General features: G+C 33.0%; 1 protein-coding gene across 2 annotated transcripts in view; it reads right to left on the reverse strand.

Annotated features, from left to right (window-relative positions):
- Window positions 1-5,646, reverse strand: part of LOC143405838 (UDP-glucuronosyltransferase 2B17-like) — a 28,609-nt gene extending 22,963 nt beyond the window's left edge. For both annotated transcript variants that reach the window (XM_076864167.2, XM_076864168.2), the window contains exons 1-2: window positions 4,923-5,646; window positions 3,459-3,607 (exon numbers count right to left, since the gene is read on the reverse strand). In XM_076864167.2, the coding sequence (XP_076720282.2) occupies window positions 3,459-3,607; window positions 4,923-5,646 (873 nt within the window). The remainder of the gene's footprint in view (window positions 1-3,458; window positions 3,608-4,922) is intronic.
- Between the last annotated feature and the right edge of the window lie 11,828 nt (window positions 5,647-17,474).

The following is a 17,474-nucleotide window of genomic DNA, read 5'->3' on the forward strand; positions in this document are numbered from 1 at the left end:
ATTCCAGTAACCTAGAGCAACGTGTACAGCAATATATTAAATATATTTTATCCCTGCTCAAAATGTTCTTAATCTTGTATTGTACAAAGGTTTTCTCACTACTACTGTCTTATAAATATACCCTTTTTTAAAACCAATTAATCCCTGACATAGAAAGGTCCCAGTCTTTCTGTAACATTATTTTTAAAGGAAAAATAATTTAATTATATGAAAATTTGGAAGAGCATGAAAAAAGTATGTAATGTTTAAGAAGATTTGCCAAAATGATCTTTGGTTCATTTAGAGATACTGTCTGTTCAAAATTTGAATTTTTTCATTGTGGTCTTTTTTTCTGTTCATGTAAGTACATGAATAGATACATGCACATATATAATGTAAATGGAAGACTAAAATTCTTTTGTATATATAAAATTCTTTTCTTCTCACAAAGAATGATATTATTATAATCAGTATTTTGTCTTTTTATCTCCAACTAAACTTGTGTTATGACTTAATGTAGTTAAGCATTTATTTGTAAAGTAATTGTACTGGGCAAGGTGGTACAAGCCTGTAATCCCAGCAGCTCAGGAGAATAAGAAAGGAGGATCTCAAGTTTAAAGCCAGCCTCAGCAACAGCAAAGCATTAATCAACTCAGTGAGACCCTGTCTCTCAATAAAATCTAAAATAGGGCTGGGAATATGTCTCAGTAGTTGAGTGCACATGAGTTGAATCCATAGTACCAAAAGAGAGATAAAAATAAATATATAAGTAAATAAAGTGATTGTGATGATGTGGTATGTACCAGAATAACTTTTAAGATCATTACTTAATGTATGACATCACTTAATGTATTAATTAATTAATGTAAGACATTATTCCAATATGTATTCTATAAGTAACTGCCATGAACACAGATTACATTCATTTGATTTTTTGTTTGTATAATTACAATTGGTATACTGTTAAACCCAAGGCTATTTGCATTGTTAAGAGTATTAATACATTTGGATCTTTAAAATTTTGACAAATTTCTGTATTTAAACAATACAGAAATTGTCTGAGTATCTAATTATTAATGGAAAGGCAAGTAATTTGGGGGAGCATTACTTTATATAATAAAGATCAAGAAGACAGTGTTTGTAATATTGGCTTGTATTCTAACCTTGTTTATTCTATTAAATAACACCTGCTACTATTATTCCTTATCATGATCACACTGCTATCTACCTTCTCCTCCTCCTCCTCCTCTCTCTGCTGTCTTTCCCTTTTATTGACCTGGTCACTTTCTCCTACTATGAATGGGGAAATCTCTCAAGATCAGAGGTTAATGGTTTAAAACTTAAAATAACTCTCAGTTTTTAGTCAGAACTTTCACTAACTCATTTTCTGTTTGTATTGTATGGAACTTATCAAAAACAACAAAATAATTCCATTGAATATGAGGCTTGAATGAGATCTCAATATGTTGGTGCCTTAAAGAGGTAGAAAAAAAGAAACTCTTAAGAGATCACATAACAGTATGGCAAGTAAAGTTTTCTTCTAAGCATGCTATTTATTTAAAATGTTTTAGATTCTTCTGTTTCCTCCTATGAAATATTATCCTATTTGTTGACAGAATGATATTTTAATTGTAAACTAAAGGGCTGTGCTCAGAAATAAATGAAAAAAAAACTTAGGTCATCATTATGTTTGCAGTATATATTTCCTATGTTCATTCTGTCTGGAAGCTGTGAAGTTGAGGCGTAAGTTTTCCAAGGGAGTTTTCCTGAGGTGTCCTCTAATATTGACATATAGCAGAAAGCTCTCTCAAGCTAAACATCCCTATCATGGTCTAAGATGTAGTAGTCTGAGTTTTCAGGTGAGTTTGTTCAAATCTGGAATGAAGACAAGTAAAGGCCACACATTCATATCACTGAGAAAAGCAATTACTTTAAAGCTAAAAGGTTGTGAAGAGCTTGAACACTTACAACATCATTTCAGCAATTCCACTTTCTCATTTGATTGCCAAAACTCATGCATTTACTTTTAAGCAAATTGATGGAATATCTGTTCTCTAGGTCTTTGGCTGCAAATACAGTGTTGATTTTTCAGAAATGTAGTTTCTGTTATATATGAAATTGTATCCACTGTGCCTGGCACATATTACCTAATTAATATTATTGGTAATAGAACTAACATACTGTACCCGGGCAGTCTACATTTACAAGAGAACATCTATGGTAGTTTGTTTCAGCCATATTGTGAGTTTCTATCTCTCAATTTGAATATAATCCAAATTAATGTACACTGCAGTGTTTAGGGTATGCTAAAATGAATTAAATGTAAAAATACCCAAATACTACTATTTCTAAGTGTTAATCCTACCTTTTTGGTATAGTTGGGGTCTTTAAAAGTAGATAACAAGTTCAGCTTGTCAGAAGGAAAAATAGTTTTATAGAAACAAAAAAGGAATAATTACAACAGCGAATATTGCTATGGATCCTATGTTTGTACCACGGACATTGTGTATCAGTATTGTCTACTTTTTCCAGGTAACACAATATGAAGATTGACTATTAATAGATAAATAAGCATAGTCACATGTAAGAACAACCTCATCCATGTTTACATCATTTGTTATCTGCAGTCTTGCAACAACTTCCTGAGTGGTTCCTCTGCATTGTCTTTCCCTCTAAAATCCAACTTGGTGACTGCATTTTGAAATTTTTCAAAATGGAAACTTTATTCACATTTCTCTTGTGCTTAACTCTTTTCATTGGCTACCCAATGTGCTTCACAGATATTTTAAACAACTACTAATTATCTGGCTTTCACTTATCTCTCTAGCATCACCTGCAATTTGCTGAGCCTTCTCCTGCTGAACTACTCTTGAAGTTCTTGGGAGTTTCCCTTACAATTGTATGTGCTTTTCCTTTTGTGTCTTCCTCTCTCCCTCAACCCCTTTTCCTATCCTGTGGATTCTTTAGAATTCACCTTAGTTATCAAGGCTTTTAGGATTTTTTTTAAATGATCTTTGCTGGAGGTTTCATTAGTATTGTATGATTTCCTTATGATAACACACACAAATGTATTACTTGTTACAGTCTCTGTACCCAGATGGAATATAAGGTCTGGTTGATGCAGAAACTGTGTCAACTTTATAACTCTCTGTATCCAGCACTTATCTCTGGTATATGACAGTCACTTAATAAATATTCTTTGTATTTATATAGAATAAATTATTGATTCTTTATTATGTATTACACAATGAAGGCCTCAATTTTCCTGATTATTCTCAAGGATGCCCGATATCCTACTTCTGTGACAATAATGAAATACCATTAAATGTGATGGCATAGAAATGCCTGGGTCTATAATTGGCAGAACTCTTTATCTTGCTTTTCATATTTCTGAATTAAACACTCTGAATTAAGTATGCAGAGTCATTTCTACCAAAAATGTTAATCAAATAGAACAAAACAAACAGGAAAAGATTTACCTTAGGGAGGGGTTTGGCAGGTTTACAGTGGAGTCCTCCAACAAAGTCAAAATTTGGTAAGAGTGGACGAGGAAATTCTAAGTCCCAATAGGTTCGAATGAGCCAAAAATCAGCTTTCCCCATTGTCTCATATATTGTAGTGGGTCTCCCTGATTGTAGAAAAGAGAAGAAAAGAAAATGAGAGACATGTACCTTGAATGCTTCATATATTTGCCTTGAAATGTGTTGGATTTGTGTAGGCAAGGTGTTCAAATGCACGTGTGTATGTGTGTGTTTGTATGTTTGCATACTACAATAATATGTTTTTTAGTGCACACTTTTGCATACTATATTTTATACATGTTACATATGTTAATATGTACATAAACTAGTTGTGTGGGTACTTTCTAGTGTTCCATTAGTATATTTACAATCACAAATAATTAAATTATTAACCTACACCTCCATAGAAATAAACACGAATTTTATTTTCTCTCTAAAACTGCAAAAGTAACCTAAGTTTTTAGAATCTTTGTGAGATCCATTAACAATCAGTGCTCCCATAACTGTACAGATATCTTTTCTAGGAGTAGTCAGTCTAATTCTTACCATTGAGCAAAGAATTCCCTTGACCTTGATTCTTCAAGTGAACTGTAATGATTTAGTGAGTACGCCTGAATTCCTTATCACCACTACTGTATTTGCCTCATATTAAAAGATTAATATTATTAACTTGGTAAAATATATATTTTTGAAAGTAACAGCCAGAAAGTTTACACAAATATTAAAATAGAGATTGGTTCTGATGCTTAATTTAGTTCCTATTGTCTTAAATGGTAAATGTAGTTTAAGAAATATAGACTTATAAGGTTTGGTTCCACTCTACACCAAGGTTTTAGGCCTTAATACATGATTTGTTTGTTTTTATCAAAGGAATATGAAATATAAGTTACTATAATTTATAATTTTCTGTGCCTGAGATAGAGACACTGTTAACTGTGAAGGAATCTTCACAGCAATGCAAATAAATATTATTTTAATTTCTAACTGAGTAAACAATTCTATTCAAAAGTAAACAATTTCCTCCATGGTACCTATATATGGTTGTGCTAGTAATACATGTGTATGTCATTAATGTTCATGTCTATCATCATTAAAACATTTAGTGAGGTTAATAATGAGTGTCCTTAAAGATGAAAAGAATACTAAAATGAATACGTAATTGCTCAGAGAAATGTTCAGTGATTCCATTTTTAGGTTATTATTTCCTGAAGCATTTTGAATAAGTAATTGCCACTGATTTCTAACTGGCCCTATAATATAAGGGCCCTTTTTTATTGGTGAGACTACTTGTTCATCTTATATTTTCATTCCATCCTTTTACTTACAGAAAAGAAAGTTCTTCTGATTTTATATTCATGCAAGCTCAGCTTCAAAGTCACAGGAAATTTAGCTTTCACAGTACTAATTAAAGAACTAGCTTACCTAGAACTTCACTGTAAAACTGATTCCATTTCTTCACATCAAATGACTGGAACCAAAAATCAAAATAAAGCATATACATTATGTTTTTAATCCGATCCATGAATGTCATTTGATCACTTAATTCAGACATAACAATGGGCACATAGGAAGGAGGGAATGTAAGTCCACCACTGTACTTTTCATATGTATAGCCAGGAGTAAAGCGGAGAGTGTATACAAATGGTACTTTAAGTAGCTCAGCCAGCAGCTCACCACATGGGCCAATAGCATCTGAAAGAACAACATCAAATTTTGATTCATGTAGTTTCACCATAAGTTTCTTGTTTAAAACTACATTTCTGCAGAGTTGTTCAATTGTATCAGAATATTTCTTGAAATCTTTTTGCACTAATGAATAAAATTTCCAGAAGTCATCTTTTGGAGTTTCATAAATCCATTCATGGATCCATTGGGAGAAATGTTCTTCCATTTGTTGTTTACTTACAGATGTGGGGTAAATCTCAAAATTAATAGCAGATGTTGTGTTGGGATTAATAAGAATGGAAGCTGTTGATGTCAGAACAGTCACCTCATGACCTCTCTGGAGAAGTTCATCCAGGATTGTCTTTATGTTGATCCAATGGCTGTATTCTGTGGGCCACACCAGCACTTTTCCACAGCTTCCAGAGCTAAAGTAACACATCAGTTGTATCAGCAGAAGGACTAAGTTCCTTTTCACAGACATCTTGGTGCAATGTAATGCTTCTTTTACATTAGCAGCTCTTCTTTTCTTCAATTTCTCAGGCTTATATGTCTCATGATAAATCAATCCAAAGTTAAAGTATAACTCCTGCACTTCAAAGTACAATTGTACAGGCTTATCATGTGGATGATAGAAGGACAAACACAAGGTAGAGTACCTCAAGGTTATAAAAGTTTGTATGCCCTAGAAAGGTTCATCTGTCCTGTGGTGCCCCTCTCTCTTTCTTTCTCTCTCTCCCTCTCTCCTTCCAGATGCTGACATGAGCTGAGTGGTTTTTCTTTGCTGGGACTTCCCTCACGATGTGCTACTTCACCTTAGGCCCAGAGCAATGGAGTTAGCCCTCAGTGGACTGAGACCTCTGAAAACTTAAGCCCCAAATAAACTATTTCTCCTCTAAGTTTTCATAGGTATTTTGGTCACAGTGAATAAAAAGTTGACAAAGTAATTACACCTCTCAATATTGTACAACCAAACCTCAACACAAACATGGGTGGTGACAAGCTATGTTCAAACCAGAAGACTCCCCTACTGAAAATATGATTTCAGTTTTGCAGATACTTGAATGAAGTCTACCTTACTATTTTTAAGAGTTATTGTTGATGCTTTTTAACAGTAGTGTAAAACATTCTAATCTAATCTAATGTTACTGGTTTTTTTTTTAATATATTCTTAGAAGCAGACAATACATAGGAACTGGGGCTGGATTGTGGCTCAGTTGTAGAACACTTCCCTGACACGTGTGAGGCACTGGGTTCAATCTTCAGCACCACATAATAATAAATAAATAAAATAAAGTCATCATGTCCATATACAACTAAAAAAATTTAAAAAATAAAATACTTAGGAACTTAACTCACATTTAGATATTTATAATTATTGTTTTACTTGAATTGTGTTGCACTCAACTTATCTGAAGAAACATTTTAGTTTAGTTATTATGTTTTTCAATTTAAGAATACTAAAAGGAAGTTACAGATGAAATTATTTTATTTCACTTTCTCTCAGATCTCTATTATCTCTCAGATCTGTATAGCTTATCTTAAAGTTTGGTGAATTTTTCCAATCACCACCCCTTAAATTACTCCTTCAATAAGGTTAAGATTTTTACAATCATGGTGTTATGGTTTAGAATTTCAATGAAACTGTTCCAAGAGTCCTGTTTAGAATCTAGGAGTATACATGTATAACTACATGTTTAAATTATCATATTTCTTAGGTTATTGTTTCCATAGGGCAACTTTTGCCCTGATATCCAGTTAATACTTTGGTAGAATGTGCTATTAAGTAACTGGGTTTGAGTAGTCTTTCTTTTCACTTTTCTGTGTTCCACAGGGAACACTTATACCACAATCAAAGAGGTTCAGCCAGCATTTCTCCAGTGTAGATCTGCGCAAACTTTTGATCAAATCACCTTACCTTTTAGAAAGCTCCTGATAAAGGCATGTTTGCTTGGGATTCTTTGAAAATTATTCTTATTTCAGATCAATAATACATACCAACTGCTAAATTATTATCTAAAATAACAGCAATCCCATATCATTCAATTTAAACTCTGTTGTGAGCTAGTCTAATTTGCATTGTTAGTCTAATAAAATTCCTGAGATAATGAACTGATAAGTAAATATTATTTTGGCTCACAGTTTGGGACATTTCACAGTCTGTTGGCACCATTGATTTGGGCTGATTTTGAGAGGGTACATCACGGTAGGAGAGTATGGCAGAGAAAATGGCTAGGAATTAAAAAAGAGACATAGAAAGAGTAAGAGAAGGGGCTTTGATCCCAATATTCCTTTCAAGGGCATATACCAAATGACCTAACTTTCTTCCACTGGGTCTAACAATCTAAAAATTCTACCACCTCCCAGTGTTGCCTTGAGCCAGGGACCAATCCTTTGGGACACATTCAAGATTCAAAATATAAACCCTTCTCCCCACAAAAGGAAGAAAAATGTGGAGGAGACAAAAGTTTAACTACTTGTGTTTTCAAAACCAAAACGATATTCTTTCTTTTCTTTTCTTCATTGCATTTTATATGCATGATTTGTTCTTTTGTCACTGTGTAATAATGACCAACTTTTGAACATAAAATGTATATTTTCTAATATGGAAAGCTTATATTTAAAAAAAAATTTTAGAGAAGAAATAAACAAGCTAAAACTTTTCTAAATATTGACCATGCAGACTGTACATTATCCAGAGCATTATTCAAAATTATAATTATTTTCTTGTAGGGAGACCATTGTGTTATTTCTGTGACTTGCATGGGGCATCAAGCTACTCTGTGTGATTCCAGTAAACTATAGCACCATTAACTTATATGTTCAATCTTTGTCTCACAGATTTGTGGTCCAAAGCTATTCATTCAGTAGATGATTTATACAAAAAAGGTAGAGTAATACAACCTCAGTTGGTGAACTAATTACAAACATGGATTTTTCTCATTCTGTGATATCCTTATGAAAATAGTACAAGCTCAATTTGAGAAAATTGTGGAAAAGTATAAAAAATGAAATAAGATTGACTTTCTACTTTTTCAACTAATCTATTATATTTCTTCATTTCATCAGTTTCCAGCTAAACTCATAATGAGGCTGACTTAGGCAAACTATACCTTCTTAAATAAAATATTTTGTAATGATGCATTATGCAGATAAAGGTTTTAAGTAATTCAGCAAGGTAAGATAATCACATTATATCCAGTGTTCATTTTATAGATAACTGCTAAAGATAGTATTCTGTACACCTTGATCATTTTTTCACTATATTATTATGAATATCTTATTAAAACAATGACTATATTAATTTTTAAGGTTCTTGATGAATTTTGACAGATGTCTCTTCTTTAATATATTCTGAAGCTATCTATGAATCTAACAGAAAAACAGATATGTGGGGGAATAATTTCTTTCTACAAAATTTAGAAGAAATATTCACAAACTATTGATGCCAATTCAAATGTTTCTATGAATTAATGACAATAGCTGGTAATACAAATTATTGATGTTGCATTATTCTTGATCTTATTCATTTCTTCCTACTCTCTACCCACCCCACCCCCCACATACGCAAACTGCCACTGCCATTTTCTCTTACAGTGAACAACAAAATCCTTCAAAAATAGAATTAAAAGCTGGGCACATTGATCCATGCCTGGAGGGTCTCAAGTTCAAAGCCAGCCTTGGTACTGGTGAGTCTAAGCAACTTAGTGAGAACTTGTCTCTAAATAAAATACAAAAAATAGGCCTGGGGATGTGGCTCAGTGTTTTAGTGCTCCTGATTTCAATCCCTGGTACCCCTGCCTCACCACCAAAAAAAAAAAAAAAATAGAATTAGATTATACAAAACTTCCACAAGTCTTAGTTCAGGTCTTGTACCTAGTGAAAGGTGACAATAGTTTAAATTAGTTCCATTCCAGATAATATTGGGTTTATTCTTTAAACAATATCTCATTATTTATGTTGCTTTTTATCAAGAATGGAGACAAAGATAATCTTCTGAAGATTAAATAATAATACACACAGAACACTTGTTTTCTACATATGTCTTAAGTGTGATATTGAATTAAAATACATTAGGATCTATGTTCTTTTTTAAGGAATATATTGCTTTATATTGACAGAATTACTTCTTAATTATAATCTAAGAGTAATTTTTCAGGTACAGGTGGTAGGAATTATTAGAAATTTATTTTATATGCAATGTACATTTCCTGAGAATTCATTTTGTTTGTGAGATTCATGTTCCTCAAGAAAGCTTTACAGAAATGGGCTAGAGACTTGGTGGAAGGCACTAAACAAATTCATTTTGATAAGATTAATAATACTTTAATACTCAGAGACGTAAAAGCCTGGAATCTGAAATGAAAAAAATAGTTAAAATGCATGAATGAGAAGAAAATGAATGTTGAGTTTGGCTGCAATATCGTGGGGGAATAGATATTTAGTTAAATAACTGAAAAACATCTTCTATATAAGCTAGGATATTGGTGAAAACCCTTAATACTTACTACAGTATTTTAACATTTCTATTTGTACATTTGACTGTGAACACATTTCTTTTTAATCAAATGTATAAAGTATCTGTTCTCTAGCACTGTGTTAGAGAATACAGGGTTGATCTATTGGAAAACCATTTCCTATAAAGTGAGGAGTTATATCTAATGTGGCTCATGTAAATTAGGCACTTAGTAGTATTAATAATAACAAAAGTAGCAATAATGACAATGCATAGTGTTACTTCTGGACTGCTAAGTACCAGACATCTTATATCAGCATTGTGTTCCTCCTTTATTATAACCTTTTTGACACTCTTTTTATTACTTATTTACATGCTATCTTTCCAAGTATTATGTAAGGTATATGGGGGAAGAAAATGTCTGATTTGTTCCTCTGCATATCCAGAACTGACCTGTGCTGCATACTCTTCACTTTATAAATATTCTTTGATTGAATAATTAATACTTATGTGTTGAATAAGGAAGAACTTAATTTAACTGACATTATTCTCAAATTATCTCATGTATTTCTCTTTATTCTACAATAGTAATGAAATGCAGTCATTTGTGATAGTGTAGAAACACATGGCTTTCTAATAGAAAGACCCCTTTATCTTACTTTGCATATTTCTCCGTCTGAGTTAAAACTCTGGAGAGAATGGTGAAAATTCATCCCTACTGAAATTTCAAATCAAATAGAACAAAACACGGGAATGTGTTGACCTTAGACAAGGGTTTAACTGGTTTCCATTGAAGTCTTAAAATTAAATCAAAAAGTGGTGGTGGGGGAGGGGGTTTGAGGAAATTACCAAATTGTGATAGATTTGAGTGAAATGCATTTTGGATTTCATCATTTCTCAAATAATGCTCTAAATAACCCTGCAAGTAAGTCTTAAATCTTTGTGAGATTTATCACTGATTTTATATTTCCCTTTTATAATATTACCTGTACAAATTTCTCTGATTTCAAATATTCCTTCACATTCACCTTCAAATGAGGAAAGTTATGACTTCATGCTACCAACTGAAATTATAATTCATTTAGTATTTCACAAGAAAAATGATTCTACTTCTTCCTAAATGTGTGGACCCAAACACAAAATAATGTACATGCATCATATTCTTTTCTTCTCCATAAATACCATTTTGCCACTTAATTCTTAGATAAAAAGCAACTACATCAAAAGGAAAAGATAAAATTCCTCTGTTCTACTACTTCAGTTTACACCCAGGAAAGAAGCTGACATTGTACACAAAGTGTGTTTCAAGTATTTTAGCCAGCTGTTCATCACAGCAATCAATGGCACCTGAAAGCAGAATATTCATAGTTGGTTTTTGTTGCTATAATTAACTACTTTGGTATATTTAAAGAATGAAAATTTATTTCTCAGACTTCAGAGGCTGGAAAGTCCTTGAGCCAGGCACTTGCGAAATTTTTGTTCAGAGGTCTGTGCTTTCACTAAGAACACAGCAGTCCTCCAAAGAGGAGGAATGCTTTGTGCTCATGTGGCAGATGATGGAAGGACAGTGAAGTTTTGTTTTTTTTTTTTTTTTTTTTTTTTTAATTAATTTTTATTGTAGGTTGTTCAAAACATTACATAGTTTTTGATATATCATAATTCACACTTTGATTCAAGTGGGATATGAACTCCCATTTTTACCCCATATACAGATTGCAGAATCACATCAGTTGCACATTGATTTACATATTGCCATTCTGGAGTCTGTTGTATTCTGCTGCCTTTCCCATCCTCCGCTATCCCCCCTCCCCCCTCCCCTCCCCTCTTCTCTCTCTACCCCCTCTACTGTACTTCATGTAAATGGAAGGAGACCCTCAGGGGTATACAAAATTACATACAAGAGGAAGTGAGGGGAAAGAAAGGACAGTGAAGTTTTGATTTGCATTTTCTTGATGGCTAAAGATGCTGAATATATTTTTCATATATTTATTGGCTATTTTTACTTCCTTTGAGAAGTGTCTGTTCAGCTATTTGCCCATTTATTGTTTTTAATATGATGCAGTTCCAGTTCTCAATTTTTCCTATACAGGTCTTATTCAGAAAACTATTGCCTGTGTCTTTCTTAGTTTTCTTCTAGTAGAAGATTCATGATTCAAGATTCATGAAATCGTGAATCATTCATTTCATAAATGATCTCATGCCTGGGTCATTCCTCTATTTTGAGTTGATGTTTTAATAAGATGAGATAGAGGGATCAACTTTCAGTCTTCTATGTATGGATATATGACTTTCCCAGTAAAATTTATTAAAGATGCTATATTTTCTCCCATGTATGTTTTTGTCAATTTTCACAGAAATTAGATAACATAGCCTCATGGGTTTATTTCTTGGTTTCTGTTCTACTCCATTGGTCCAGGTGTCTATTTTTATGTCAGTAACATGCTGCTTTTATTACTATGTTTTGTAGTAACATTTTGAACTTGGGTATTACGATGCCCCCTGTCTTGCTCTTTTTGCTCAGGATTTCTTGGGCTATTGAGGATCATTTATATTTTCATATGAATTTTAGATATTTTTTCTACTTCTGTGAACATGAACATTTGAGTTCTTCGTATTTTCTAGCATCTTCCTTAACTTTATTTCTTCTATTCTAGAACACATGCTTATTAAGACACTTTAAAATATATATATATATATATATATATATATATATATATATATGGACAATTTATTTACATTTTCATGCATTTTTGGAAAAATATCTTCAGTTTTCCCCTAGCATGAGGTATAGAAAAATTTGAATAGTAGATTGTTTGTTGAGAGCAAAGAAAATAGAAGATGAAAGTCTAAGAAAAGCACCTTACGGCCTGTAAGGCCAAGTTCATTCAGTACTTCCTTATAAATGACCTTGCCACACAAGCTCTTTTATACCACTCCCAGAGTTGGAGTCATAGTTCAAAACATTTTGATTGTGTTGCTTTCTTATGTTTGAGTTTTAAGGGATTTTTAAAAATATTTCTTCACGTATTTATAAACTCAACATTTTTCAATATATGATTTGCAAATATACAGTGCATTCTTGTTATTTGTCTTTTTATTTTCTTGTTGATATCTTTTTATGAATAAAACATTTTAATTTAATGAAGTCCAACTTATCAATTTTATTTGGTCATTTTTACTTTTAGTGTCATTTCAAAGAGCAAATTAGAAATAAAAAAGATTTAACCATATTTTTATTAAGTTCATATATGTCATCTGTATAAAATATATGCTTCATATTACTTTCTTTTGATTTGTTAAGAGAATTAGAAGAAATATACATTTTTACTCTATCTTATAATTGAAAATTATATTTATTGTTCATTGTCATGTGGATTAGAATTAGAGTTTGGGTAAGGTACAGTGTTGAATGCCTGTAATTCTATTAACTCAGAGGATTAAGCAAGAGGATTGCAAGTTTGGCATCAGCCTGGGCAACTTAGTGAGACTTTCAGCAACATAATGGCCTGAAAACAAAAAAAAATATATATATAAACAGGTGATTATGTAGCTTAGTAATAAAGCATCTCAGAGACCAATCCCTAGAACCAAAGAGAAAAAGGAAAAAAAAAGTAAAATAAAAAAGAATTGAAACCTGGGTTTACTCACATTGAAGCTGAAGAATTTATTTAGTATTTTTTTAGGCAGATTTCCTAGAAACAAATTATATGGTTTTGTTTGTTTGAAAATGTCTTTATTTCTTTCTTATTTTGGAAAAAAATAGTTTAATGGTGTTGGATAACTTTCAGTTTACAGCTAGCAGCTAGCAGCTATGAGCAGCTCAGAATGCTTGAAGAATCTACACTCATTCAGACCTGATAGGAACACCTGCAGGATGGGATGCTCTGCTCTAGCCAGCCATTAGTTAAGCCACATCCTTAGCATTTGTGGTTAGCATTGCCAAGCTGCCAGGCCAGGAAACTGATAGACAGGAGCTTTAGGCATGGAACTCCTAACTTAGAAACCCCCTCCCCTAGGGACAAAGACCCTTCCTGATGATAGCAATATTTAGAACATCCTTGTAGTGTGGTTACATTAGGCGTAAGATGATTGGCTTATGGATACTATCTTGATGGCCCGCCCGACTCGAACCCTATAACAATTGTATGCATTCCAAAAATAAACTGAGCTACTGGACGACGACTTGAGGTGGGTCTCCAGCTAGTTCTCTCACCAGCTCCCGGAGTCTGTGTGTTGATTCCATGTCTCTACCCACCGAGACTGAGGTAGCCAAGCGACTAACTAACCACATCATAATGGTACATAGGATTTATCTTCAACAGAATTTAATCATTGTTTTGAATATGACATATTAGCCCCATGTGGGTCTCACAGTTTATGATAAGAAGTCAATAGTTAATATTTTTGGAGTGCCTCGAGTGTCATGAATTGTTTTTCTCTTGCTCCTTCAAAATTTTCTCTCTTTAGTCATTACCTTTTACTTTGATGTATCTGTGATTGGACCTCTGTGTGTACCTTACTTGGAATTCATTGAACTTCTGGATTTTATAAATCAATGTCTTTCATCATATATTAAAAGTTTTCAGGTATTTTTAAAGGTTTTTTTTTTTCTGATCATTCTCTTTTCTTCTTGTACCCCCAGTTCACACATGTTGGTGTGCTTAAATGTGTTCCATAATTCTGTAGGGCTCACTCATTTTTCTTCATTTTTAAATCTCTCTGTTCTTTGGGTCATATAATCACTGTTTACCAACCTGCCATGTTGACTGACTTTTCAGCTGCTGTTTCAGATCTACATTTGGGTCCCCTATGATGAACTTTGTAATTTCAATACAGTAATTTTCAATTCCAATATTTTCTTTTGATTCTTTTTAAAGAATATAATTACTATCACTATTTGTGTCTTCAATATTAGATATTAGATTCTTATTACAACTTCTTTTATTCTTCAACATTGTTTTCTTTAGGTCTCTGAACATATTTATAGTGGCTATTGTGAAGAGCAGTGACTTGAACCATGGTTTCTGATTGCTTATGGCTGTATTTTCACCTGGAACTACATGTAGAAATTTACAGGTAAAGATGGCCCAGAAGTTTTGCTAACACTAGTGCAAGGAGGCTATATACAAAGGCACTGAGCTGTATTCATTGGGACCTTGAGTTCAGGCATTAACTCACAGGGATGGAGTATTCTGAGCATAACAAGATGACCCTAATATTTCACCAGTCCTGCATTCTTCATATGACCTGCTTTGCTGAAACTTTACCAAAAATAATCTTTTGAAGAAACCTATATAATAAATGTGCTGTACTAATTCTGGGCCACTCATCCTCTTTCAGAGGGTGATATTCCATTTGGCCTCACCTTTTTCTCCTTGTGTGTCTGTCTTTTCTCAATCCCCCTTTGTCCCTCCTCCTTTTGTTGCTGTTTGTTTGTTTGTTTGTTTTACCCCTCTGAATTAACAGCCATGGCTGAGAGATGGGACCACAGCAGGCTGTCTTGAAGGTTTTGCCTGTTAAATACAACTCATCCCTCTATTAGCAGATTCCACTGCCTGTTTGTTTCAGATGTAAAGATCACACTTTCCTGATTATTGGCATGACTTTTCAATTTCTGTTAAAAACTTTTTTGCAATGCTGCAGATCAAAACAAAGGCCTCACACATGCTGGGCCAGTACTGTATTATTAGACTAAATTCCCACCCCAAAACTTTTTGATAATAGAATATAGAAATTCTGGATATTAGATCTCCTTCTGTGGATTATAATTCATTTTTGTTTTAAGATGAACTATGTTAATGAAATCTTTCTCCTACTACAGTGGTTAGTCTTTGAATTTTCTCTCACACGTGTAGATTTTTCATGTTCATAAATCTTGTGATGGCAGACCTGGTAGCAGAACACTCTTTGACAGCTATTTTTAATGGTTCAGTATTCTGTTAGCCTTCAGAAAACTAAGATTTACTGAATGCCTGAAACCACCAACTATTCCTATACTTTCCCTAACATTGATGTTTTATTTTAAAAACAAATCATGCCTGAGGCTGGAGAAATTTTTTTTTGTCTTAGATACTGGTCTTCTTGCCTGTAAAGATGAATAGGTTTTACTAAACCTGGATCACTTTGATTTTAAAGTGGTGTGAAGTATTCAGGAAGGCCTTGAGAATCTCTTTGATTTTATTTGCCAAGTTCTCATAAAATATTTTAGAGTTTTTCTTTCTTTCTTTCTTTCTTTCTTTCTTTCTTTCTGTCTTTCTTTCTTTCTTTCTTTTTTCTTCTTTGCATTGTTACTGATTATGGTAAGACAGAATATGTCCAGGTTCAAAATGAAATGGCCATTATCTTACTTTAAGTCATGCAAATTATTTAATGTTTTTGTATTGGGTTTATGGAAAGATGCAGCAAGAGTCTCCTGAGAAAAAAGAAGGAGTAAGAAGAGGAGGAATATTCACTAGAGTATGGCCATATAGAATAACTGGAATTTTTAAACACTCTTCTCCAAACACATTTAACATCACAGAATATCTGTAAGGTAGCTACATGGCACTGTGTCTCCTTCTGAAAGAAATGAATATATATATTTACTTGTCACTGGGAGAGAATGAAAATTGACTATGTCCTGTTAGAGTACAGGTTTTATGTTATCACAACCTATAAGTCAGCCCTTACCTTATATCTACTGTCAATTTTTAAAAATGAGAATGAAATCATCCATGTAAATTTTTGTAAAGTCCCACAGTGAAAAAAAAAAAAAAAAAAAACTACTTAGTGGAACCAAGACTTTTCCAGACAGCTCAAAGGTATAGGAAGTTGACTGAGGTGATAGTATTTCTAATTCCATGTGCATTGCCACTGAGAAATTAAGTGAGATGGTAACTTTGCCATGTCCTTTAGAAGAAAAATGTAGAAGAGCACTTGGATGCATATTAAAGTCAAGCAACATAATTTGTCTTCCAAAGTTGAAGAGAACATTGTGAGAATACATATATTATTTTTCAAGTGCAAATGAACCATAAAGGAGATCTCAGGCATGGTCATAGATGAAATCTCAGCAAATTTAAGTTTTTAAAATGAGATAAATCTGACTATAGTGAAATAAAACTAAAAAATCACTGGGAGAAAAAGGGAATGTACCCCATCTACAGTCAAATACGTACATTTGGAGTTCCATTTATTGCATCAGACTGAAGTGTTCATATATGACTCAACACTTTCCCACTATTTTTACTCCCAATATAAACACATCCTAAAGAAGGAGCTGTGCACAACAGCAATCCCATCCAGATATGTGTCTGAGAAAGATATTCACCAATGATTAGTGTGTTCTTGGAATCCAAATGAAACATAGGCCTTAACTGTAGGGAAAAAATTTTTATTCTATAGAGTGCAGTGACTTTCTGCTTAAAAAATAAGCACAAATTTTGGAACTGAAGATCTCTGTAGGCTACAGCAAAAGCAATCAACTGTTCTGAAGGGTTGTTCTCTAAAATAGAACACACATTCATATACTTGAAACAAAATTGAACATATGAAATAAAATGGAACAGAATGAATGAACAAAAGAATGAGTAAGATCAGCTGTGGAGAGCATTAGTGAGTTTTCTGGGTTTTGGCATTAAACTTATATATTAGAGCCCCCAATAGGAATCACATGCGTACTTTAAGAATTGCCAGTTAACTGATTGAAAGTGTGGGTTTTTTTTTTCTTTTTTTTAAACACCTATATTAGTGCCCATTGCATTCCTGGATTTCTTTGCCCTATCTATCTTATACATCATTGAAGTACTTATGAACTTATTAAATATGTTCTTCTCTATTTTGATTTTTTTCTAGGTTAACTCTTGCATCATGCATGT

The sequence above is a fragment of the Callospermophilus lateralis genome, chromosome 8 (assembly GCF_048772815.1).
Source record: "Callospermophilus lateralis isolate mCalLat2 chromosome 8, mCalLat2.hap1, whole genome shotgun sequence".
Taxonomy (NCBI): domain Eukaryota; kingdom Metazoa; phylum Chordata; class Mammalia; order Rodentia; family Sciuridae; genus Callospermophilus; species Callospermophilus lateralis.